This window comes from Kryptolebias marmoratus, linkage group LG9 (assembly GCF_001649575.2).
Source record: "Kryptolebias marmoratus isolate JLee-2015 linkage group LG9, ASM164957v2, whole genome shotgun sequence".
In the NCBI taxonomy this organism is placed as follows: Eukaryota; Metazoa; Chordata; class Actinopteri; order Cyprinodontiformes; family Rivulidae; genus Kryptolebias; species Kryptolebias marmoratus.
In genome coordinates, this window is record NC_051438.1 from 5,574,898 (window position 1) to 5,602,423 (window position 27,526).

The 27,526-nt window shown below is 41.3% G+C and overlaps 1 protein-coding gene across 2 annotated transcripts; it reads left to right on the forward strand.

Annotated features, from left to right (window-relative positions):
* trappc11 (trafficking protein particle complex 11) lies at positions 1–26,457 on the forward strand. 2 transcript variants are annotated; one of them, XM_017423085.3, is made up of 30 exons: positions 1–272; positions 1,972–2,197; positions 4,783–4,952; positions 5,049–5,119; positions 6,629–6,743; positions 6,838–6,937; positions 8,165–8,238; positions 9,978–10,074; positions 12,923–13,056; positions 16,038–16,179; positions 17,470–17,563; positions 17,770–17,849; positions 18,515–18,593; positions 18,836–18,890; positions 18,987–19,132; positions 19,218–19,279; positions 19,383–19,515; positions 20,481–20,611; positions 22,530–22,655; positions 22,740–22,933; positions 23,016–23,164; positions 23,706–23,827; positions 23,914–24,033; positions 24,118–24,183; positions 24,767–24,923; positions 25,010–25,121; positions 25,202–25,293; positions 25,428–25,561; positions 25,892–26,059; positions 26,134–26,457. In XM_017423085.3, the coding sequence occupies exons 2-30, from the start codon at positions 1,994–1,996 to the stop codon at positions 26,176–26,178; spliced, it is 3,372 nt and encodes a 1,123-aa protein (XP_017278574.1). In that variant the 5' UTR covers positions 1–272; positions 1,972–1,993; the 3' UTR covers positions 26,179–26,457. The 2 variants fall into 2 exon arrangements, with proteins under 2 accessions (XP_017278574.1, XP_024863186.1); XM_025007418.2 differs by having other exon boundaries at positions 1–231.
* Positions 26,458–27,526: the final 1,069 nt, after the last annotated feature.

Sequence of the window (27,526 nt, forward strand, 5' to 3'; positions counted from 1 at the left end):
ACTGGACTTCCGCTCGAGGCAGCTGATTGGCTGCGGAAGTTGGTTGTTGCTGTAGCCTTAGCCGCCAAATTAGCTTGTATTTGGGGACTCTGTGAGGCTGATAAATGAGTAAACTACTTGTTTAAGTGCCACCAGGAGAGGAATTTATCGTGAACGAAGGCAGCCGTCTTCTAGTTTAACCCGGGTTAAACGTTTCTGTCTTCGGCCTGGAGAGAGAGTTCCACTTCTCCGGTAATACTCCACCTGACTCTCTCTGAGGTGATGTACAGCAGGTAAATGGTCGAGAGTGTAAATGAGGTGAAGCTCCATATAGACAGAGGTTTTGTGTTTTTCAGATTTTAGCCGAACATCTGCTCCTTGTTTCAGTTCCGCTTGTGTCTTCTGTATCGTTAGCATGTTTGTGTCAGTGAGGTGTGTGTGCAGTGTGTACAGTGTGTACAGTGTGTGTGTGTGTCTGTCAGCCACTATCTACATGTCTTCTGTCATTGACACACACTCCTGTGTGTTTATTCCGTGTATCTCAGTGGGTTCAGGTGAGACCCCGTCAGCAGGTCATGTGACTTGTTGGTTTTATTCTATGCTTTTAGGTGCCTTATGGTCACATGATTTTCAGCACAAACTTATCTTTATATAATGAGGATTCTTTTTTTGTCAAGTTAATGTTCAGAATGTTTGTTTTGTAGTTTCACACCAAAACTTTAGGTAGACATGAAGGTTTATACCTGAGCAGTATTCCATCCATCCATCCTCTTATCTGTGGTCGGGTCGCCGAGGCAACAGGTCTAGGAGGAAAACCCAGACCTCCCTCTCCCCAGCGACACTCTCCAGCTCCTCCTGGGGAATCCCAAGGTGTTCCCAGGCCAGAGAAGACATAATCCTTCCAGCGAGTTCTGGGTCTGCCCCCGGATCTCCAAAAGGAGCCGTTTAGGAGGCATCCGAATCAGATGTTTGAACTACCTTAGCTGACTCCTTTCAGTGCAAAAGAGTATCAGCTCTACTCCAAGCTCCCCCCAGATAATTGAACTCCTCACCTATTCTCTAAGGCTGCCTGGCCATCCTATGAAGGAAGCTCATTTCAGCCGCTTGTATCCAGAATTTTTTTTTCTTTTGGTTGGAACTCAACTCTTTCTTTACCACAACTGACCGAAGCGACGCCCTTATCACTTCAGACAAGGCTCCATCTCTCACTTCATCCTGCCATCACTCAGGACTCCCAGATACTTGAACTCCTCCACGTGAGGCAGAGATTCATTTCTGACCTGGAAGGAGCATTCCTCCCATTTCGTGTTGAGAATCATTGCCTCAGACCTAGAGGAGCTGCCTCTCATCCCAGTCACTTCACACGCGGCTGTGAACCGTCCCAGAGCACTCTGAAGGTCATGGCCTGAAGACGCCAGCGAAACTAAATCATCTGCTAAAAGCAGGGATGAGACCTTAAGGTTTTCAAACCAGACACCTTCCTCTCCACGACTGCGCCTTGAGATCCTGTCCATGAACCGTCAACTGAATAGAGCTAGTTTCTGCTGCCAGGAATCAACACGCTCAGGAGCACTCCCTCGCGTGCTGCTTGGCATGCACTGTGCCCAACCTCAACGGTCCTCCTTGCAGGTGATAGGCCCATGTGGAGGTGAGCTCCTGTCTCTTTTCTGGGCCCGACTAAGCCCCTGGAGCCAAGGTCCAACCACCTCGCTGGTGTGCTCCCCTCCCAGGCCTGGATCCAGGGGGTGATGCCCTGGTTTCCCTTTTCCAGGCAAGGTATCCTAATGCATCTGCTGTTTATCCATGAAAATTTGGAATCCCTCTTGGTCTGACCCCTCCCCTGAGGCCAGTTTGCCAAGGAAGACCCCAAAATAATACGGAGCAGTATTAATTAGTTATACTTTGTGCTCTGAGGTTTGTTTTTTTTTTTTACACTAAATGGCTGTTTTTCTTGAACAATGTGCTGTTCTGTTTTTCATTTTTCCTCTGTAGGTGAGGCTGTTGAATCATCACGATGGCAGGATCTCAGTGGGAGCTCCCCCCCGAGCTGTGCTGCCGGCCCATGGCCTTCGTGGCTCTGACGGGTCTGGATGTCGTGTATAACGCTGTGCACCGGGCCATCTGGGATGCTTTCTGTGCCAACCGTCGAGCTGACAGAGTCCCCATCTCCTTCAAAGTTCTGCCAGGAGACCACGAGTATCCTAAATGTCGCACTAAGGTGGGCAGAGGTTTTCAAAATGTTCGTCAGCATCAAATCTAAAAAACTTCAGCCTCTGATTTTGACTGATGAATTGTTCAGATTGGCCTCGTTAAAAGCAAGGGTTCAGTTATTCCGAGGCAGCTTTATTCTGAGTCCCTGAGTAGATTTAAATAAAATTCCCTCAGACCTGTAAATAAATATACCAACAAACCAGGTGGTGTTAAAAAAGAATACAAACTTGTGATCTTAAACTCTGTGTAGAAGAAAAGGTTTCAGATAACTTACAAGATGTTTCATGTTTGATTTTGGTGTTTTTCATCTGATTAAGTTGACAGAAGTTTTATCCTCTAGTTTTTTGTCTAAACATTTTGTATTTTACCCTGAGCCAGCTGTTATTGTGACCTGGTGCTTTATAATTAAAACTAAATGAAATAATATAGGTTTCAGAAAATTATCTTTTCAAAAGCTTTAAATGTTTATAGAAATGTGTCTTCAAAACCAATGGACTTGTGTTGAAAAGGAGTTTTAAACCTGATTTTATCAGTGTTTTCTTCTGATTAAATTTACTCAGCCACTTCTGAGAGGCCTTCACTTACTGAGGCACTCTGGAAAATCTAAGCACTAGAGGAGACTGTCTCCTGCAACCTTATCAGAAAGGAAGGATTCTTTCCTTTTAGTCTTTTTTTTTTTTTGCAACACTGATGATGAGGACATTCAATTGTTCATTGGAGTTTTAGCCAGGAGATCCCAGAGGCCAGGAAAGGATGTATCCTGCTTTTACCAGGCATCCACCCTGAACACTCGGAGAAACTCCCGTTCCCCCTCCCTCCCCGCTGTCACACTTCAGCATGACAGCAGGATAGAACAATGCGAGACCTCTGTGTTCCCATTAGAAGCACAGAGCAGAAAGAGGAACTAACCCAACAAATAAAGAGCCCAGAGGCCAAAGTTTGTGTGGGAAAAGATTAAAACTGCTCTTGGGCAGGTTTTTTCTTCAACAAAAAGATGCAGAGAAATCCTCAGACTAACAGATTACCTGGCTCCAAGGAGCTACGGCTACTTTAAAAGTCAGACAGCCGTGACACTCAGACTCCTGACTGACACGGTGTAGCACTACACAAAAGACTCTCAGTGTAGTTGTTTTTCTCAATGTATCTGCTCAGCTCCAACTATTGTTTCTCAGGCTGTAGAGGCCTCCTTCCTCTCCTCCTCCTGTTGGAAAATTCCTGTCATTTTGTTCTCACATTTGCTCCGAGAGCCTGTTCTCAACACAAGGTCCAGGCAGAACGTTTTCTCTCGCTGGTATTGGTCAACTTCTGTGTGATTGGTCAGAACTTTGTTGTGGTCGTGCTTACGTGGAAAAGCGGGTGACCTGCTTGGAGTCATTTCGCTTCAATCGCTCCGCTGAGGAGCAGCTGGCCGAGGCTGTTAGAAAATACAGCCATCATTACAACTGTTCCAGCAGAACAAATGACAAAGAACTCGTGGAAGGAGGTAGTTTTTAAATATGGGTGATGGGGAAACAAGCATATATTCTATCCTCACCACATATCTGCATGAGTGCATTCTCAGCAATAAATGCATTAAAAAGTTCACAATGTGGCTGTTTGACAGATGAACATTTAAGTCAGTGACTGTCTGACAACAACATGTTTTGTGCTGAGGTTGAAGCAGCTCAATGAAGGCAGACTGAGCTGTTTTTTGTTTGTTTTACACCAGGTTAGTCTGTATTTTAGCTCTCAGGACATCTGTAACTTTTACCTCAGTCCTTCTGATGTTACACTGTCTCGTTGCCTTCAAGTTAATAAAAAAAATACATTTTATTGTGTTAAGGCATTAAAAGTAATTGTAAATCAAGTTTAAGTAATTTTTTATATATAAAAACTACAATGCACATTAGGCTTTCTTGTCAAAGTTAGAGATCTTAGATTCATAAGCATATAATTGGAGACAAACAAAATCATGTGTTCAGGTTGTTACCTAATTGAATAAAAAAAAGACTGTCTTATTGCTAGATGTTCTAGACCAGGGGTGGGCAATCCACCATCCTGCATGTTTTCCTTGTTTCTCTGCTCCAACACACCTGATTCAGAGGTTAAATCACCTCTTCATGTTCTGCAGAAGCCCGTTAATCAGCCATTGATTCAAATCAGGTGTGTTGGAGCAGAGAAACAAGTAAAACATGCAGGATGGTGGCCCTCCAGGACCAGGGTTGCCTACCCCTGATCTAGACAGTGATCTTACCTTGAAACTTGATTTGGACCTTTGAATGTAGATAAAGTTTGAGAACCTCTAGTAAACTGTGAGGATCAGTGAATTCAAAGAAGTTGTTCAAATTTAAATAATAAATACTTTGTTTATTATCTTTTCTCTTCTTTAGTGCAAAAATGCTCCATTATTAAATCTTATACACAGATTTGTCAGAGGACACGGCTGACTGGATCTGAACCCTTTCCTGAAGACTTTCATCAGATTCTTTTAGTCTTTGAACACATGCCTGATACATCCATTACAACCGTGGAAGCACTTTATTTGAAACCTCCAGCCTGAGCCCAGTTTATACCTGCGTCAGTGCTTCTAAAGACGGATTTTTGTGTGTTTAGCGAACATCGTATGAGTGGTACATCCCCAAAGGCATCCTGAAAACGAGCTGGATGAACAAACACCTGAACCTGGTTCCTGCTCTGGTGGTTCTGTTCTATGAGCTGGACTGGGACGACCCACAGTGGAAGGAGAAACAGTCAGAATGTGCAACGAAAGTGGAGATTGTCAGGTAGGTCAGAGCTTTTCTCTGTGAGTGTTAAACAGATCTGTAGTCAGTTTTATAAACAGTTTCGGTCTGTGTTTGTTTTGTTGTTTTTTTTCTTAGAACCAGTCTGCAGGGCAGGAACACCAAAGTAGCTGTAGTTCTAATCCAGAAGAAAACGCCTCTGCCTCCAGGTGAAGCTTCTACCTTTAACATCCTCTGAAACATGGACAGTACCTCTTACTTTCAGTATGTCTGTGACTGGTACCCAGCCTCTGAGGCAACCAGCTGTGCAGCCATGTTTTGCACGGCAAATCTATTGAAAATTATGGCTCGCAAAACTTTATTGTAGGCCATTCACATTATTTTGTTGCTTTAAAAACATCTCCCAACATGTGCTAGAAAGACAGAACATTGCCACACAGACTTGTCAGAAAGGAAACAGTTTTCATGCATTGAAACCAGAATTTCACTAATATTTATCATGTTGTGGGGAGGGGGGTCCAGTCTGACATGTCCGTCACCTTGAAGCAATCTGTGCTGTGCTTTGCAGCAGGAGAGAGGAGTGGAGCACACAGAGTGGCACACATGTAAATCCCACTCATAGATGTTCAAGAGTAACTGAAGATATACCTAAAAAGTGGTTAATTTTCCTGCTGCCTCATATATCTGCCAGGCTGTCAGAAACACCTGGTCCAGTAGTAGGTTCAGTTTCCCCAACATACATCTTCCACATAAAAAAAAAAAAGAGTTGTTTCTGTCTCGAAGGATGTATTTACTGCAGGACAGGTTATTACAACTTTTTTTTTTTTTTTTCAAAAATCAAATACTACTGAGTACTGAGTTAGGTTACAAAGATAAAAATTCTGGTAATTTCCCAAACTTTTCAGATCCTTTTTATAGGAAGTCAACCTGGAAATTTTTTTAAAATATTAAAAATTGGAAAATTTCTATGGGAATTATGGCAATTTATGGGAGTAAACATGAAACTGGAGATAATTTAAACACACCGTATCATACCCAAACAAAAATGTAAACATTTTGTTTTGTCATAGGCAGATTAAATAACCTAATTTGCATATGACCACAATGCCACTGACATCACTGTGTCACAATCTTTAGAGAAGAATGGACTTTTTTGTGTTTTTGTTGTTTAATAATCCATTTCTTAATTCATATACATACCTCCTAAGCAAAAATATTCACGTCATACATACATATATATATGTATTATATATATATATATATATATATATATATATATATATGTATTATATATATATATATATATATATATATATATATATATATATATATATATATATATATATATATATATATATAATATTATTGTTTTTTGTCACAAACAAAAATTAGTAAATTGCATATCACAAAAGTCATTTAATGTCTAAATTTATGTACAGATAAAGTCCAAACTCTAAAATCTATTTCCCCCAATCATATTAAAATCCTGTTAAGGGCCAACCTTCAGTATTATAAATTCCAGGTTTATTCACTTCCTATTAATTCCATGGATTCCAATTTTTGAAAATACTCAGAAATTTGCAACACTAGTACTGAGTTTAGAATAATGAGAAAAAGAATGTTTTAAATTGTAGTATCAGTCAGCAACATGACAAAATGAATTAAAGTAACGGAGATATTAATACTTTCTGAAACCTGTGATCTTGATGTCTGTACAGGAGAAGACCTGGTCGCTTCGGAGAGAGCGTCGGCTCTTTGTAACGCTTGTGATCTCTCTGGGAAGAGTCTGTTTGTTCTGCCACACACCGATCACTTGGTGGGCTACATCATCAGGTACATGAATACCCTGCTGCAGGAGGGCTCTGATTTCAAAATCCTCCTGTTGTCCTCTCACGTGTGTTTCCTGTCATGTTGACACAACACTTAGGTTGGAGAACGCTTTCTACGAACACGCTCAGACCTACTACTACACAGAGATTCGTCGAGTCAAATCACACAAAGAGTTCCTGAACAAAACAACACACCAGGTATGAACACATGACCCCCCAGCAGTTTGAGTCTGTTCAGGATGTAACAGATATTTGGTGCTTTTGGTCTTCAGGAACATTTGTAAAGTTCTTATAAATGTTGAAGAAAGTTCCACTTCTTTTCTTCGGTTCACACTGGAGGAACCTGTACCAGTTTGTAACTTATAGAGCTGCTTTCATGGAGTCTTTTTGTGGTTTCTCTTGATAAATAGGTGTACTAACTGTGGTGCTGTTCTGTGATTGGTCAAGAAGATTTAAGTTTGTGGTGATTGGTTAAACCAACCAAATGTAACATAACGTAACAAATAGTTGGTAAACATCTGACGACTATTCTAGAAAGGAGGTTTAAAAAAATTTGTTACCTTAGGCTGTGTTTACATAACAGTTTTTAAGTGAAAATGGAACAATTTTGTTATATTTCGGCCATTTGTCTTCATGACAACAGCGATCAGATTCTCTGACACTGAAACGTTTTAGGTCCAGGTCTCAGAGTGGAAGCTTTTTGAAACTCCCAGTATCATATCAAGAGAAAATGCAATTTACGTGAAAGTGCACATGCGCACTACGGTTGCAGTCAAGTCAATAGTTATTCTGTGCACATGTGAGTAGATCAATAATAATACTCACCCATTTCAACATGTAGTAGTAACCCAACCTCATCATTCATGTAGTCACCATTTTTAATGTAACTGTTAGCTTGTGACTGAAGTGTCTGCGCATGTGTGTGTTGTTGAAATACAAAACTCACAGCCCCAGGTAGTGACCTGGCATAAAATCTGTCTAAACAGCAATCACAGCGTTACCATGTGAACATATAACGTCTTTACAATAGACATTAAATAATCTGTAATGTTTCCAGGAGATTGCTCAGGGCCGTACTCCGACTGGGAGAACACTGAGTTTGTTTGTAAACTCTGAGTTACCTCACTCTAACCAGAGAAACTTCCAGAAAGGCCTACTTCCGTGAGTTCAGTTAACTTGGAGTTAACCTTGTGTTAAAAGTGTGTATGTGCTCAGTAAGAAGCCATCATCAATAGAGTTCTCAATTTACCATGGCAACCACAGGAAAAAGAGCATTTCTACTGTACACAGTACTTGTCAGACAGAGCAGACCTGAACAGTCCCAGGTTGTTTTGTTTAAGAGTCGACACATGAACATATGGTCAGCAGCACCGAAAAAAATGATGTATTTCTATAATAATGGGTTGTTTTGTGTGTTTCCTGCAGCTGCTGTTTGTCAGACACCAGTTTAAAATCGCTTTCTTCAGTGAGCTGAAACAGGACACCCAGAACGCACTGAAGTGAGTCTGATTATTTTAGAAAACTAAGATCTCCCCAGGACACATGGATTGCTGTGGGCCTGTGATAATAACACAATCTCCTTTCTTCTTTCTTTGAAATATTCTGTTGGTGTTGATAGAATCAGTTTTTTTTCTTTCTTTCAATTTGTGGCAGGATGTACACCTCTGGCTAAAAATATTGAGAATGACACAAAAATTGTCACAAGGTTTGCTGCCTTCATTTTTATGATGATAATTTGCATGAATTCCAGAATGTTATGAAGATTGATCAAAAACATATTGAATTATTTTGGAGCTTAATGTACAATATACATCTAAATACTTTTAATTACCCTTTTAATCACTGTATCGTTTAATTCACCACTAAAACCTAATGCAGAGATGAAGTGTGACTCACAGACATTGAACTTAAATCATCCATTTATCAGATTATCAGGTTTAGTTTTCGTGAAGAAATGCGTTGAAGAAAGTCCAGCAAGCACCAGGAGCATCTCCTAATGTTGATTCTGCTGCCGGATCGGGGCACCATTAGTTTAGAGCTTGTTCAGGAATTGCAGCAGGCAGGTGTGTGTGCATCCACATGCATAGTGAGGAGAAGACTTTTGGAGGTTGGGTTGGTGTCATAAACGGCAAGAAAGAAGCCACTTCTTTCAAAGAAAGCCATTAAAAACAGACTGATATTCTGCAAAAGGTCCAGGGATTGGATTGCGGAGAACTGGGGGAGGGATAGATATTCTGTGAAAGGTAAAGGGATAGAACTGCTGAAGACTCGGGGAAAGCGAGATTTTCCGTTTAAGGTCCATGGATTGGTCTGCTGATGACTGAGGGTATGACAGATATAATGTTATAGGTACAGGGATTGGACTGTTCAGAACCAGAGCAGTGTTATCAGACTTGTGTGCGAGTTGCAGTTTGTCCATAACGAACACCACGTTTAAACATAAGGATGTCCGTCGATGTACGTGGCACCAGGTCACCCTAGGGCGCACGTCAGTAATTGATTTTATACACTGTATTATCTGACATGTGGCCATACGTTTTGGACACTCGGGTGAAGAGGGCTGTCAGCCAATCACCACCTGGTGGTGAGTTGGATCAGATGCCAGAAGAAGATGCTGCATAGACCTAGTAGACCCAAATGTGTGGTGAGGGTCTGCTGGGAGTGTCTGGCAGGAAAACTGGTAAATTTTTAATTGTATCTCGAGGGCAGAGTGGGACGCTGGGTCTGAATGGGCCTTGTTTTGCTTGGCTATTGTTGAGGCAGCTGTCTCAAGCTGCGGCCACAATGTTGCTGGTGCCAGGTAAGCCCCGGACCAGCTGGTGGAAACCAGTCGTTAGGGTAGTTGTCATTCTGAAGCAGGAGACCTTCAGGGCATGATAGGTCTGTGGGTTCGGAAGCAGCAGAAAACTTGTGGCCAATCTTCAAAAGGTTGTTGGAAACAAAAAAACCCGACAAATTCTGACAAACTCCAAAAAATGATTATGTAGGAATGAGCTGCCATTAGGATTTGGCCCAGAAGTTGGTTGACAGCATGCCAGAAAAACTGAGGTCTAGAGAAAGAAAGCCCAACACTGCAAATATTGACTGTTTGTATAAACGTAAAGTTATTGTCAAGAAAAACCTTTAAAATTTATGCAATGCATGAAATGAAATGCTTGTAATATACTCCAGTTTAGAACCCCTGTTTACTGTAGTGTGTGGTGTATAACTGAAGGATCTGGACTGCTCCTCTCTGCAGGTACTACAGAACTGCTTACAGTCTGGTTCACGAGCTCCGAGCACACGAGACCAACATGTTGGAGATTAAAGCTCTGGCTGGATTTATCAACTATAAGGTATGGTTCTGCTCAGATTTTCATCAGCAGAATCACATGAGGGTGAGCGCTGCATGAATTACTGGATAATATCCCAGTTTTAGACTTTATAGCATCTTAATAACAAGAACATGTCTGATTGCAAGATAAGATAAACTTTTTAAAATACACTTTATAATTGTTTTCAATCTCTTGTTTTAACAGGATATTCCAGCCATTTTGAAGTGTGTTTCTGTGTAAAAGGTCTAAATAGTAATATCTTACCTGTTGTAGATAACTCTTTCAATGATCTCAGTTTGAAGAACTAGAGTTTAATTTTGGCAGGACTGATGAGTCAATAGCTACCCCAATAGCAAGACCAAATTAGACCACTGCCATCTTAAAATAACTTCAATTTCCAAAAATTCACAGCTGATCATGCAAACACTAATTTTATAAACCTTTCTACAACTGTCTGTTTCTCATTACACAGTTGGTTACATAGTATTATATGGTTATTTACAAGAGAAACTTCGTCCATCCATTGATCATCTGCTACTTGTTCTGGAGTGGGGTTGCAGGGGCAGCAGCTTGAGCAGGGAGGCCCAGATATCTCTTTCCACAGCCACCTCTTCCAGCTCTTTCAGGAGGATTTCAAGGTGTTCCCAGATCAGCCAAGAGACAATCTCTCCATCGTGTCCTGGGTCTTCCCTGAGTCTCCCCCAGTTGGACAGAAGCCACGCTGTCTGTTGATCTCATGCTGCATTTTTCCCTCACTTGTAAACAAAGCCCGAAGATACTTAAACTTATACTTAAAGGCAGTCCAACCTTTTCTGACTGATGACCTTGGATTTGGAGGTGCTGATCCCCATCCTAGCTGTTTTGCACTCTGCTGCGAACCGTTTCAGTGAGAGCTGGAGATTATGACACCAACAGGACCACATCATTCGCAATTAGAGACCACCGAACTGGACCCCTTCCGCCTCCTGGCTTCCCTTGCACCATTTGTATAGGAACTGGATGGCACCCACAACAGGGTGCCCCAAGGAGCACGGTCGAATGCCTTCTCCAAGTCCACAAAACACAAGTAGACTTATTGGGCAAACTCCCATGCCCCCTCACCCTAGTGAGAGTGAAGAGCTGGTCCAGTGTTCCACAGCTGGGATAGATCCTGCTTTGTTCCTCTTAAATCTGAGTTTCGACCATCGTCTGGACCTTTAACAGACCTTACCAGGGAGGCTCAGGAGTGTGATTCCCCGGTAATTGGAACACGCTTTCCAGTCCCCTTTCTTGAAAAGGGGAACCACCACCCCAATCTGCCAGTACACTGCCCCCAAAGTCCATGCAATGTTGCAAAGGTGTGCCAACCAGCAACATCCAGAGCTTTGAGGAAACTAAAAGTGGTCAAATTTGATGGCAGCCACATCTGAAATTTGTTTCAAGAGTAACAAAGGACTGTAAAAGTAAGTGGTATGAATAAGAAACAGAAGAAGGGGCATTATTCAACTAATTAGGTTCATTGTCAACACGTCCATAAGAAGACTGGATACAAAAAGAACATGTCTGAAATGGTGACTTAAAAGCAGCCCATGTCATCACCACTTTCAAAGCACTGTGAGGTTGATGTACTGGTGTCCCCACAAAGATAGAAACACCTACGCATGTAGGTGTTTAGCAACCCGATGGAGCTGCTCTCTGTCCTCCAGGAGACACCTGCCTGTCCTCCAGGGGACACTTGTCTGTGCTCCAGGACACACATCACAATGTTTTTCTGCATTAATTAAATACAGTTTGTCCTAAAACTCATTCAGGTCCAGCAGCCGTTCAGTCTTGAACAAATCATTGGAAAATGTCGCCATTTAGAGCTGCACTCAATTAAAGTTCATCAAGTAAAAAACAAACTTGTTAAGTTTAAAGCTACCAAAAATATGGGCGCCTTACCGTGCGTGATACAGAGAGGAGACTTGTAAACGTGACCATGTAGAGACAAAAAGGACATGCCGTGGTGTAAATAAGTCAAGTAACTTTTTTCTTTTTAGTTTATTTAATAAAGGGACATGTTATAGACCTTTAGGAACAATAACCTTAAGTGACTTATGTTGTGATCTGGCACTATATTAAAAAAAACAAATTAAATTGACCTTTCAAGGGGCAGGGGATTGGGGGTGTGGGGCACCCCTCTAATATTATGGTTGGAGAACCTATCTGTTTCTTGCAATAAATCTTGGCCCCTGCAGAGTCTGCACAAAAAAATTAGTTCCTGATCAAATTAAGTTGGTGACCCCTCTCCACGGCATAACACTTCTCAATACATTGTTATTTTAGCAGAAATATTAAGAAATTCCTGGCCGATGTGACCCCTGGATTTCCTGGAAGTACCACATGTTGATGCTGCTGCTGTTTGTAACTAACCACAACATTCAGAACTAAATTCAGCATTGTCACAGATCTCTGTCAGAGTGGGCTCATTTTAAGATGGTAGAAATCCACTTTGATCTTGGCTTTATTCAGACTACCAATTAGTCAAGTCAAATTTATTTATATAGCACTTCTCAGCAACAAGGCGATACAAAGTGCTGTACAACATGTGAACACAAAAATACAGTCAAACATCATTCTTGTCAGAAATAAATTCTATATATTTTTTTTTTCAAACTGAGATCATTCGCAGAGTTATTTACAACAGGTAAGATATTATTTAATATTTTTACAAAAAAGACACTCCAGTCTGTCCAAACTAATCTTTTAATTTGTGTACACTGCGATGTGGTGGGATTCACTGTTCGATTGTTCTGAAACAGTGGTCTTTAACTTCATCCTGGAGCACACAGATGTGTTCTAGTTGTTCTCAGTCTCTCCGGTCACATCCGTATATGTTTGATCTTTTCAGATCTGTCGCTTGTGTTTCCAACACAACACCCCTCTGGATGCTATCGCTCAGTTCAGGAAGCACATGGACCTGTGTAAGAAGAAGATTGGCAGCGCTGAACTGGCTTTTGAGCACTCTGCGTGGATGTCCAAACAGTAAGATTTACACTTTTCTGTTTAAATGATGATTATCCTACAGATACAGGTATAACTTTAGAGAATTCTAGGAGCCACCTGGGATTGGTTAAGGAACTGTTTAGTCGAGCACTCAGGTTAAACAATATGCAACATGCCAGTACCAAAAAAACTAGGTTCAATTACCTAGTTTTAGATCAGCTTCCAGACTACCTTTAAGGTGGCATGCCGCTGAGCTGCGACTAGTTGAACAACATTCACGAGGAAGTCTTCAGAATGTCCCGAGTCGTTTGTGTGGTTCAGTTTCCTTACAATACAATACAATCCGATCCAAAAACATTATTAGCAGCACAACAAATGATGCTACCTAAAATATAATCACCTATGATTTACTGCAGTCTAAGTAGTCCTACTTGATGTTGATATTGTGAGGTGGCTGTGGATCAGTGGTTCGAGCAGTCATCCTCCAACTAGACAACTGGAGGCTCGATTCCACCAGTATGCCACATGTCAAAGTGTCCTTGGGCAAGACACTGAAACCCTCACTGCCTACAATGTGCCCAACGGTGTATGAATGTGATCTAAAGCACTGATTAGAGTCTATAGAATGATTTATTCAGATTAGCTTTGTAGAGATTCAGCTGAGACGATGAGGGCACAGATTGTGTTGTAAAGTACTGTGTAGCCTGGTTGACTAGAAAGGTGCTATATAAGCACAGTCCTTTAACCATTTACTGTATTGCACTAATTGATTTTACGATGATGATAAATGTGTAATACATTGTGCAGCCCTATCACAGATTTATTGAAGGCATCTTGAATTGTGTTGTGGGCATCTCCAACCTGTCTCCAGAGTGCTGAGCTGTATTTTTACACTTGGGTAAAATGTCTGCTCTTACAAAAAACACTGATGATAAACAGTAATTAATAATAATTAAAAAAAAAAAAACAAGTCCAAATCTGTCTATCCTCATTTTTAAAGTGTACCCCATTAGATTAAATTAAAAGCGTGGGGATGGCTGCCAAGGTGGGTCCAAAGCCAGTTGAGGCAAATATGAATTGAGTGGATGTGAACAACAAAATAATGAATCTACACCAGCAACAAAATAATGTGCACTGCCTAGAATACAGGTTTACATCTGTGCACATAAAATGGACTGTGGTTTTGAAAAACTGGTCGTTCACACCGTGGCCACATGGTTCACTGGTCACTTAGTCACAAACACTCTGAATTTAATGAGACTGCAATGAAAAATCTGCCTATTTTCACACATTTTGAATGCAAAAATAGTCTCTTAACAGTCACAGCCCAGTGAGATATGGCATTTCAGTACATATGGCTGAGACTGTACCTGAAAATGAGTTGTTTAATGCTACCCTACAAGGCATTTCCTGTCAATGCTGGTTTAATCATTATTTTAGAACACAGTGCCCTACAGCCAAAGGTCAGGTTTTATTAAACTGATAGCTCACATTTATTGTTTTTCTTTACACTTGATCAAGCAGAAGTCTTAGACACATAAAAAAGACATAAATTTTCATACTATCAACTTCAAAACACTAATAATTTTCATGTGCACAATTACACAACATGTATTCCTTATCATAATTCATTACACTGTATTCACAACACTTTCACTTTTTCACATCCTGTCAAAGAAAGAGGCACCCTCCAAATATGGACAGCTGTTAACCTGTAATGGGTTAGTTAGAAATGTTAAAATAAACATTTCCAGCCACCACGAAAGGCAGAGAGAATATATAATTCCTTCAGTTCTGGGTCTGACCCGAGGTCTCCCCCCAGTGGGATGTGCCCAGAAAACCTCCAGAGGGAGGCGGCCAGGAGGCATCCCAATCAGAACCACCTCAGCTGACTCCTTTCAATAAAGAGGACCAGAAGTTCTACTCTGAGCTCCCTCAGATTATCTCTAAGGCTAAGCCCGACCACCATACAAAGGAATCCCGTTTCAGGTGCTTGGATCCAGGATTTGTTTTTTTCAGTCCTAAGGGAACACAGTTGTAAGACTTCTCCAGACCCTCACATTTAGACTGGACAGTCAAACTCATTTGACCCCATAGATCAGAAAGGCTGCACCTTCCAATCCCTCCTCTCCACTTGACTCCATCATTGCCCACATGGGCATTGAAGTCACTCAGGAGAACAACAGAATCCCCAGATGGCACCTCTTCCAGGACACCATTCAGACACTCCCAAGAAGTCTGGGTAATCTGTACTGATGTTCGGTCCTTATGCTCAAACAGCCAGAACCTTCTCTCACATGTATGCGTCCCTTCTGTGGAGGAGATTCACACATGGTCATATAAAAAAACAAGATCGTAATCCTTAAACTGCTCCCAGGTTATTACTGTTCCTGTCAGTTTTCTCCTGCTTCCTGCTTTTAAAGACTGAATACAGATCAAGTTAAGTTTTTATGCAAAGTAATTATACAAAGATTTATGGTAAATATAATAAAACAGAATTGTTAGTAAGAGATGTTCACTTTTTCTGATTTTAATCAGCTGTAGTTGTGATTGTTTGATTCTGATTGTCAGGTATTCTTCGAACTATTTGACCTTAAATAAAGGAACCACACAGAGAGCAGTACTTAGTTTCTTTAAAGCTTTTGCAAAAGGAGAATTGGCTGGAGCACAACTCATCATATTTATTCAGAAGTGGGTGAGAGCACAGTTCAACTGGTTCAAACAAAGTTTAGGCCTTCAACAAAAGAATCCTCTTTTCATGTTTGTGAGTGATAAGAGATCAATTGGAACATCTGATGGAGTAAGAACAGATCCTGCCTTCACCCCTGGGGCTTGTTACCCCCATGTTATCTTTTATGCATATGGTGACGAGCAACACTGTGTGAAACACATCAAAGAATACTTTGTCTGGACAAAGACTGATAACCCTTACAATCTTTAACACTGATGATCATTTTTCACTTTGTTTCTGAGTCTCAGATGGTTTCAGGGCTGAAGTCAGACTTTCTGCTTCCTAACAGGTTCCAGTCATTTGGTGAGCTCTTTGATGAGGCCATAAAGTTGGGTCTGACAGCCATCCAGACCCAGAACCCGGGTTTCTACTACCAACAGGCTGCCTGTTACAGCCAGGACAGGAAGCAGCTCGCACAGCAGCTCTGTCAGGTCCGAACTTTTCCTTCAGACATGTTTTATCTGATAGCAGCTGCTTTAATCTTAATTTATCCTCATCTTCTGAGCACTGATTTATAGGGCTGCTGCCAACAGTTATTTTTATATTGGTTAATCATTTGACAATTTTAATTTATTAATCTGAATGACAATATTTAAAAAATATATATACATTTTTTGACTGTCAACTTTGGAAATTATTGTAAATCACAAAATAAAATGTAATCAGAGATTTAGAAATTAAAGAACAAACTATCAGGGGTGTAACAAAGTTTTGTAACAAGATTTCCATTGAGTTAAACTGTATTTCGTTGTAGTCAGCATGACGTTCTCTAGAAATTATTGCTTACGATGTCTTCACCACTTGAAATCATTTGTGCGGCAGCAGTTTAAACAAACAGGATACTGTTGATAAGAACTGCAGCAAACTGGAGAGAAAACCTCCTGCAGGAATTCAGTGTCATGGTTTTACCTTCAGAAAGAGGAGAAAAACAAAAACAACTATTTAACACAGAAAAACAGAGACTGGAACTCGATTTTCTTTTAACTTAACTACACTTTTTATATCCTACCTCTAAGTTGCATTGACTAATTGTATGTACAGCACTTTAAAGATCAGTTCCTCCTAACTTCAGTAGATTTCCAGTCATCCTGATGGGTTTCCTGCTACAATGGACAAAAAAGAGATCAAGACTGTTTCTTTTAACTCTATTTAAAATACAGCCACTTAAAACAACTGAGGCTGGGAAGAAAACTGAGTGAAACTGGTGGAAGGATCAGATCTCAACGACAGGAACACAACACCGGTTAAAAACAGCGTCAAAAAATCTAATGTGGGCCTAGATTGTGGTCTAAATATTTCCTCAAACATTAACTCGCTGTAAAATGTAGTGTAAACTTCACAGAGACTATTTCGTAGCTGAATAAACTTGCTGTGGTGAAACCAGCAGACCTTTCAGGGTGTACAAACCTTTTATTGTCAGCTTGAAGTTCTCCCATACGTTAGACTCCTTCGGTCTTTAGAAACATTTATTCGCCAACCTGTCCGACACTGTAGCAGCCCTGGACTCTGCTTTATCTTCTGCGGAAGTGTTGAAACCTAGTGTGACCCTCTGAGCTCACCCTCCACTGATGTACGCACTACACAGATCAGACCAGCGAGGAGGAGAAAACTGATTTCACTTAAAACCTAAAAATATTGAATTTAACCTATTCGTAGAAGCCTGACTGATTTAATCAGTTTCATCAGTTAAATTTCCCTTTTATGGGACTTTTTTCCCCCAGACTGGAGTGAGTTATCCCTCTGCAGACCCACTGGACACCCAGAGTGGAGGACTGGACTTCTATGGCCAGAGATCCTGGAGACAAGGACACCAGAGTATGATCGATCTCTCTCTCTCACACACACACACACACACACACACCATGATAACTGAACAAAACAACTAAATGTGTCTGATTTGTGCAGTGACATCCCAAATGTTCTGTAGAAGCAGGGATTACCTCACTGTACTGTTTTAGAAAAGAAAAAAGACAAGAAGCACACAAACACTCCGATTTGGTTGATGTGTGTTTTATCTTCAGGTATTGATCCACCTGATGCTGAGAAGGAGAAGATGGGGATTCTGGCCCTGCAGATTAAAGAGAGAGATGTTCCCCATTCTGTAAGCAAACACCATCTGTGCCCGACTATTTACTGTTACGTTGCAGCCTGATGCTACATTCAATTACATTCATTTTCTCCTCAATAATCTACACTCTGTACTCCATAATGACAAAGAGTAAACTGTTTCATGAAGATGAATTACAATAAAAACCGTACACATCGCATTTCCACAAGTATTCGGCCTTTTGGAACAACATCTGAAATTTGGCTCATGTTCCTCCTATGCCCCATGATCTCTGCTGAGATGTTTCTACACCCTGACTGGAGCCCACCTCTGGTAAATTCCATTGATTCTCTGCTTGTTGGGTCTTGAAGCTAGCAGGTCTCAGTGTACAGGAGCTGCCATGTTGTATTTTTTTAGGACCGGAGTCTTTAATGATGCTTTAATGATGTGGGGCTTTAAGTCCCGCCTACTACCCCTCACACAATCATTGTGTCTCATGACACTTGAAAGTTGTACTAAAACCATCCTGCATAGAAGCTGGTCCCATTCTGGTTTCGGCTTCCTGCTCCACATCAGAGGTCTATCAGTAGTGCTGACTGGAGACACCAGCTCCCTGCGATCCTGCACAGGAAATTGGGGAAAAAAATTGGTTGGATGGATGGAATGACTTATAATAAAAGTGAAACTTTCTTCTGTTTCTGTGTATCTGCCCTTCACAGGAGCTGATTATAGCACTTCTCAGTAACGCTGTTGCCCAGTTTAAGAAGTACAAGTGTCCTCGGATGAAAAGCCACCTAAGTGGGTACCAGTCCTGTGTGTTTTTCTGTTCTTTTGTTCTTTATTCTGATGGGTTGTGTTTCTAACACCTCAGTCTGTCAGGTTTGGATCATGTTTTCAGAAGCCTCAATGGCGATCTGTTATGAAACAATTCAAGCATCCTTTATAAACTGGAATGTTTTCACTCGTTGACAATTACTTATTTACTTATTGATAAAGCTGGACCCTTCATGTGTGACCTTTTCATTGTGTTTCCATCACAGTGGTGCAGATGGGAGAGGAATACTACCATGCTAAAGACTACACCAAAGCCTTAAAGTCAGTCACACGCTGCGCCTGATTACCTTTAAAAATCAAAGCATGCTGTATGTATTGAATCAGAGAGATCAGATGGTTGTTTTTATGTTTATTCAGGCTCTTGGACTATGTTATGTGTGACTATCGCACCGAGCGCTGGTGGGCTCTGCTAACAGCGATCCTGAGCACGGCTCTGCGCTGTGCTTATCTGATGGCTAGTGTCAAGGACTATGTCATCTACAGCATGGAGCTGCTAGGCCGAGGTAAAACTGACCCACTGCCAGCTCCATCGAACCCAATGAGTTTAATACATACAGCTTCAACAGGATTTAACTGGTTGCCTTTCAGCTTCTACCCTGAATGAGGAGCAGAAGTCCAGGATTGAGAAAAACCTCTTCAAAGTTTTAATGGTTGGTAGCAGCACCTTTCTCAGGTCCAGATGGTGACTGTGGGAGTTGGATACTAGCTGTACTCTGACTGCTTTTTCAATGTTATTTTATATTCTTTGTTCAGAATGAGGTTCCTGAAGCTGAGCCTGAGTGTGATTCTTCGACTGTCGGCTCTGCCAGGTCCCTGTGGGCTGACCGCGTGGCTTTGTCTGGATCAAACGAGCTGACCATTGAAGTGCAGGAATACATCCCCTTCAGTTAGTAACTCCTCATTCAAAGGAACTGATTCTCACACAGAAAGAGTTTTCTTCTTTCTGACTTAGTTCATTACTTAGGCATGAAACAACTGATTCACCTTCTCTGAACTGTTTATCGCGGTGTATGTTCTCAGAAGACTGTCAGATATTGTCTCTGTGCACAGGGCTGGATTACAAATTTATTTAATATTTTACACACAGTCCTGATCCAGGACTTCTAATCCAGTCTTCAGTTATTTATATTTTCCTTGCAATGATCCAGACTTTTCTGTTATCTGTCGAAGTGCTCTGGATCAACAGTGCTCCAGACTTTCTGAAGGCCTTTCAGAGCTTTTCTTTGGGCTTTGACTGATTATCTCTCAGCTTCAGTCCTTGTTCCTGACCATGTTCAGATGAATGTTGTGAACTCTCACCTCATTCAGACAGAAAAAAAGATCCTAAACTTGCGGGATGAACCAGAGTTGTGTCGACACATAAGAAAAAGTTTAAATCGGATCTTTGTCTTTGTTCCCAGCAGCCTGTCACAGAGACATAATCTGCTCCCATTTCTGTGATTAGATCCATGAGAAATACCAAAGGTTACACAGATTGACAGAAAATGGGATTTTAGCTCCAAGACGCTGATTTTGAAAAAGTTCTTAGCTAAAAACTGGGCATCCAGTCGATGATCAGCTGAAGGATGATGTAGCTCTCAGATCCTGGTTTAGGTCTTTGATGGGTTTGTTCCTGTTTCTGAATGACAAGACTTTCAGTTTCTGCTGGAGAGTGTCTTTTTTTAGGGCTGATACTTATGCCCTTCACTGGTCAAATTCAAATTCATCATGCTGAGGTATGCCAGTGTGTAAAGACATTTTTTTATTGGTTTAATATGAACGTCTGAGTCCTTAAAAGCTAAATGCAAAGAAACGAAGAGCCACTCAAAAGTTGTTACTATTTCATCTTGGGTTTGTTCTTCCTGATCTTAGTCCAGTGCAAGGCCAGGTTCCAGTCTCCCAGTTTCCATGTGGACCAGCCCATCCAACTCCAGGTCTTCCTCCGAGCAGATTGTCCTCATCCCGTGTCGTTCAACAAGCTGACTGTTAGCCTCAGTAACCAGGTACTCACCACACAAATGGAATATAGCTGATTTACTCTGGGTTTGTAAAAGTATTTATCCCCATGGTAGTCTTTCTGTTTTTTTGCCTTAAAACCTGGATAGATTTAGATTTAGACTTTTAGTCTGACTAAACATAATAATTTTACAAAAAAACTTATTTAAAATAATTCTAAAAACATATAAAACTGAAAGGTGTTCCATGCATATATATTCACCCCCCTCTAAAGCCACCTTCTGCAGAAGCTCCACCATCAGGTCTCTTGACTTCCTGGACTTCCTGGACTTTCTGTCCGTTCTTCAGGACCAAACTGCTGCAGCTCCTTCCGGTTGGACGGCTGCTGCTTGTGTCCGACAAGCTTTGAATGCCAGTCAAAGTCTCAGTCCAACTGAGAATCTCTAGCTTGATTTAAAGTCCAGACCTTTCCTTTAACTCTGACTAGTTTCCCTGTCCCTGCTGATGAAAAACATTTCCATATCATGATGCTGTCACCTCCATGCTTCACTGTAGAGATGGTGTTCTTCTAGTGGTCCTATGGACAGGTCCTCCCAGCTCCATCAGGGTTGTCTTTGTCCTCCTGGATGTTTCTCTGATTAATGTCCTCCTCCCCTCCTCTGTGGGTTCTGTTAGTCGACCCTCTCTTGGCAGGTTTGCTGTGGCAGCTTCATCTTTTTATTTGCTAATAATGGATTTAATGGAGCTCTGTGGGACGTTCAGAGTTCTGGGATAGTTTTTATAACCCAACCCTGATCTGTTCTTCTCCACAACTTAGTCTCTGAGCTGTGTGGAGAGTTCCTTGGTCTTCATGATGTCTCTCACTACTTAGAGGTTTGGACTGGAGTTGGTTCTATCAGAACAGGTGGTCAATACTGAGATCATCTGACTCTTAGATCTTATTGAACTCATGATGTGGTTTCTGAGGGAATGGTCGAAGCTTCAAAGCAACAGGGGTGAATACAGACACACACTGCTTTTAAAAGTTTAAATTTTTTACATTTATTTCAAACAAGTATTTTCCCATTTAGCTTTATTAAACTGAAGTATTTTGTAGAATTGTGGCCATAAATCAAAGTAAAAAATCCAATTAATTTCCATTTTGTGAAACAACAAAATAGAAAGCATACCAAATGGGGTGAATACTTTTGCAGCCCAGTGTTAATTCTGGTTCTGGTTCAGAACCAGGTAGTTTTTACATCAACATTTGACTCACATGTTTGTTGTAGGGCTGCAACTAATGATTATTTTGGCAGTCAACTAATTGGTCCAAGCTTTTTGATTAGCTGGTCAGTCAACAATTATTTAAATTTTTCTGCTTCCTGTGGGTGCACGTCTTGTTCTGGGCTCCAGTTCATATTTTAGCTCACCTGCTTTAGTCTGCCCAGCTGTAAACATCACCATGATGTCTCTGCATAAATGTCATATAACAATCCTTCAGTAAATTCAAATAATAACCTGTGAAACAGATGAATCTGATACTAATCAAAATATGTTCATCATTTTACATAATGGGACCGTCACAAAACATGCAACACTTTAATCAGTACAGAATAAAATGCAGGTGATCTTTGTCATTTTAAACAAAATGTAAACATAGAACCAAAAATGGCCATGACTGAGTCTGAAAGTCCAAGAATTAAAAAAAGGCTTAAAATTAGGTACAAAAACTATTTTACAGTATGTTGATCATTGTGTGTATGATGCTTCGACGATAAAAATCCACATCAGCAATATTTTTGTGGTCAACTCAGGTGACTAAACGTTGCAGCCAGAGTTTGCTGGGCCTAAAGAGGTGGAGGCTTCAGCCTTCAGTTATGAGTTATTTCCAACGATAATAGTGTCAGTGCTGGATTACTCATGTAAAGACCCACTTGTAGAGTCCTAGATCCACCAAGTTTATTTACTATCTGTTTTTGTGTTCAGGAATACAACCAGTGGTGTGCAGTGGAATCATCAGGTCAGGAGAGTTTGACCCTGGTACCAGGAAAAACTAAGTGCTATAACTTCAGCTTTGTGGCTAAAACTGAAGATGTTGGTAAGAAGGTTGAGGTAAGTGTGAATGTCAGTGTGTTTGACAGAGAATCTGAGGAAGGAAGTGCAGTTAACTGTGTGTGTGTGTGTGTGTTCCTGCAGATGACAGGCATTGAGATGATGCTGGGCAGCGACAGTGGCCGCTGTGTGTTTCTGAGCTGGAGAGGTGCCGGCGGAGATGCTGCCTCAGCCCAAGAAGCTCTGCAGGCCAGCAGATTGTCACGTCGATGGGGGCGCAGCATTGAGACACGGCAGCAGCCTGACTGGGACAGTTTGACTTTGCAGCACAGCACCATGTAATATCATCAGAAACATTAGCTTTTACACACTACAGCAGCCAGTGCAGCCTCTTCACTCTGTTTGTTTCTACATGTGTAGGATCATCTCCAGAGTCCCGAAGATCTCTGTCCAGCTGAGCCACCAGTCTCCTGCACTCACCAATGAGATGTACTGCATCAGACTCACTGTCCAATCACATGAGGAGGCTGTGGCAAAAGATGTCAAACTGACAGCTGGTCTCAAACCAGGTACAGAAACAGTAAAAGTTCACATGTCAGACTATAAGCAGATTTACATTTGAAGCTGCATAGAAATGATCCAAGTCTGTTTTTGGACTATTTTCCAGTGTTTTTAGTCTTCATGCTAAGCTAAAAAGACTGCCATTACCCAGTGTGCCTCAGTACATTATTGCCCAGTGTGCCTCAGTACATTATTGCCCAGTGTGACTCAGTGTACCTTCATTCAGTGTGTCATTACCCAATCAGTTTAATGAAACAAAGCAAATTTTTTTGGTTTTGTTTTTTTAAAACCTTTTAAATTTGCCATGTCCTGGATGACAGAGAATCTACACAAGCACAGTGTGTCATGATTCAGTGTTCGATTACCCAGTCATGTGTCACTACCCTGTGTGTTACTCGTCCTCAGCTCTGTGCAGAATTCTTGAATAGGTCTGTTTCCCAAACAACAGGAAAAGTCTTCATTGTGGTTTGGTAGGATACAGCCGTGTATCCTAGCGTTCTGCAGACTGTCCGTGTTTGAGGTCGTTTTTGTCTCCTTTGGCTTGTTCAGGTCAGGATGCTAACTTAGGCCAGGCCACCCATGTGACCCTGGACGACTCAGTCATATGTGACGACAGCGCTCCTGCTCTACTCGCCGATGTCCCTCTGGGTGATCTGAAGCCTGGAGAAAAGGTGCACATATGTTCCACACCTGCCTGCTTCCCCCACAGCAGAACATTAGTGATTCCTTTATGTGTGTCCCATGTGTTCGGTTCTAGTTGGAGAGGTGTGTGTATGTGAAATGTGTGTCTACTGGACCAAGGCTCTTCTTGTTCCATGTGGCCTACAACATCGATACAGCCGTGGAAGGACAACAGATTATCTGCAGGTGTCACAAGGTACAGACAGAAAACTCTTTGGATGCTTCTTGGAAATAATCAGCTGCGTTTCTTATTTCAATACTTGGTTTTTGTGTCTTTTAGGATGAGACGGTAACCATAGAAACCGTGGTCCCATTTGAGGTGTCTGTCAAGTTTGTATCAACTAAGGTGTGCAGCTAATTATTCTGTTTTATCAGGTTTTAGTGTCAGTTGTGATAACTAAACCAGTTTGTATTTGACTCCTAGTGATTATGTTTCCATCAGGGGTGTAACGGTTCACAAAAATTACTGTTTGGTACATTTTCGGTCCAGAAGGATTAATGTATAAATGACCAAAATGTTGTTTTTTATTTGCTATGTTTTTTAATTTAACAGTGATCTGAATATGGAACAGAATAGTCTTTCCCAATTTAAAAAAAAGCCTTTCTCAAACTAAATATTTTCTAATGTAAATGGAAAATAACAAAATAACTGTTAAGGTGCATATATAAAATCTTTCTCTCACCCGTACTTCTGTTGTATTCAGATTAGCAGCTTTTACTCTGCAGTAGACTGTTTCCTGGAGTTTCTCTGCTGTATATGTGCTTGTATGTCTGGTTTTCCATCTTCCATTTGGGTGGGTGTAGTACACGGATTGATGAGAGCAATAACACATTGTTGATGTCATTAAGAACAATTTTACAAATCATTGTGAATTAGTAGGAAGCGTGATGGTAGAGGGAAGATGACTTCAGTGTGTGTGTGTGTTCAGTTTGAGCCGTTGGATCAGGTCGTGGTGGACATTCCCTTCCTGCTGATGACGGACATCCTGTCATCATCGCCGTGGCCTCTCCTGCTGAGCTCCTCCTCTTTGCAGCTGCTGACGGTGACGAGCAACACGCCTCAACCGGAATCCCAGCTGCAGCAGGGTACCGCCCCACCTGACGTCACACATCCGAGCTGAAAGGATGTCAGTCCTCAAACTACTTCATGGTGTGTTTGTGTGTGTGTTCAGTGGTTCTACAGACAGGAGAGAGTGCCAGTGAGTGTTTCTGTCTGCGATGTCCATCAGGAACCAACAGCACCAACACTGTGGCTACAGGGCAGTACCTGATTACATGGAGGAGGTACACACACATACACACAGCTTACCAGCATGAGGAGTGACTATAAGGAGGGTTTTGAAGGTTGTGTTTGTGGTCAACAGAAAGTCTTCCAGTTCTGAGAGTCCTCTGATCCAGAGTGCAGTCACTCTGCCTCATATCATCCTGGAACAGGTTCCTGTTTACATTCATGCTGGTCAGTATCAACATCCCATCACACTGAAGCCTCTGAGAGATTTTCTTTGTCACGTTAAACCTTATTCTCTTCTTGTTTACAGATACTTGACAGTCAGTTGTTCTTATTAATCATTTGTTCTTGTGTTGGTTCAGATTTACCCTCATTTGGGCGGGTTAGAGAGTCCCTGCCTGTTCGGTACCACATCGAAAACCGAACGACTCTGGTTCAGGAGGTGGAGATAGCTGTGGAACCGTCTGATGCCTTCATGTTCTCTGGACTCAAACAGGTGCGCTAACTGTTAGATTTTTACAATCATCCAAATCTGTTTTCTATAAACTCAAAGAAAGTTAGAATTTTTAATGAAAAACTGAATAAAAATATGACTGGGTCAGAGTCACACTGGAGATAAAATGTTTGTTCACTGGATGTATTGATGATCAGGACTCTGAAAGGCACCACAGGACCAAATGAGGTGCTGTGACAGATCAGTTAGCTTTAGATAAAACCAGGATCCGGTTTTTCAGCTGGTTCAGAAGGATCTCAGGGTGGTCTGTTGAAGGGACTGGTCCAAACCTTTAGTCTGACTGCACAAAGTGAGGATTTTGTTTGTGTGCAGGTGCGCCTCCTTGTCCTCCCTGGTACAGAACAGCACATGCTGTATAACTATTACCCTCTGATGGCTGGTTACCAAACACTACCGCACCTCAACATCAGCCTGCCGCGCTGCCCCACCTCCAACATTCTGACACTGAGACGCTTCCTGCCTCAGAGGATCTTTGTAAAGGTACCAGCTCATGTCGGTCTGAGAAACATTTATCTGTTGTGGTAACAAAACCTGAGTTGTGTGTTTGTGTTTAGCCTCAGGGTCGACAGCCGGACGACGCCTCCATCGCTGCAGCTTGAAGAGAAAATCTGAAACGGTCTCCTGTAAATATAAGAACAATGTTGTTTGTTCTATTAAAAGTATCATCCACACATTTATTATTAACACTATTTGATCTTTAAAAACACCCCATGAATACAGACTTGTTTCCACTGACTGATTGACAGGAAGTAAGGGAGCAGCGTAGAAATTTAGCAGTGAAAATCATGGATGAATCTACTGTGAGTTATATAGAAAACTGGGTTGAGTGTTGATGAACTGAATGTGTTGAAGGATTTATTAAACTTGTCTTTCCTGTTTTTGAATCTTTCTTAATACAGTGGAAATGTGATGCAGTAAAATGTGTTTTTCCAAGTTGACTTTAAAAAGCCCACAAGGCTGCAAGCACACAGTGAAACATTGCAGATTATTCAGCTGCATAACAGTTCATGTTGAACAGGAGTGAATGAAATCTGTAACACAGATTAACACATACAGCAGACACACCACACGAAAAACAGTTTAACATTGTGCTTTTCCCTCAGTTTACTTTCTATCAAAGTTATTTCAAGAAATAATTGCTGTTTTTTGTCCGAATTTCTATCATGTTTTTTATTTGGATACTAATAAATACTAAAATATCTCAGCAATGAATAAGATCAAATCAAACCTTTGAAATCCAGAAATGTACACATTGTTAGCAGTTCTGGTTTTAACTGGGACAAACTCATATTGCCGCTGTCTGTTACAACAGAGCTTTATTTCAAGATGGCAGCCACAGCCACATATTATGAGATGTGGTAATGCTCGGAGTATGTGTTGAGGATGACTCTCAGCTACCACCATTGCAAATTTTAGCTCAAAATCTGTAAAAGATTACTGAGATATAGCCATTTTTGTGTTAACTAATCTTTAGTACCAGTGGTTGCGATCTTGAATGTGATTGAGTCCAAAAGGTAATCGGTTCATCTATTTATTACTTTGTAGTAGAACCACTGGTTCGTGAGATATTTGGCTAACAGTACAGACAAACGAACACACAGACACGGGCAAAAACATTATCGCCTCTTCGCTGGCGGAGGGGGATAAAATAAAAGGGCTTGGTGTTGGGAGTACAGGCTGAGCACTGGGAGCAATGACTTATATGAATAGACATGACACGCCGCTTTAAAGGCTCGGGCCGAGGTGTGGCGAAAGCGGCGCCATCTTGCTGCAGTATTCCTAAAGGCGCAGGGCTATATAAACAATGCTGAGGACTAACGAAATAATTTTTTTAGTGGGTAAGATGAGCCCAATAGTGCATGTACTTTATCATACAATGTCACAAATACTCAGTTATTGTAATTTAAATAATAGCAACCATGAATTTAAAAGAAACGCAAATCCAGA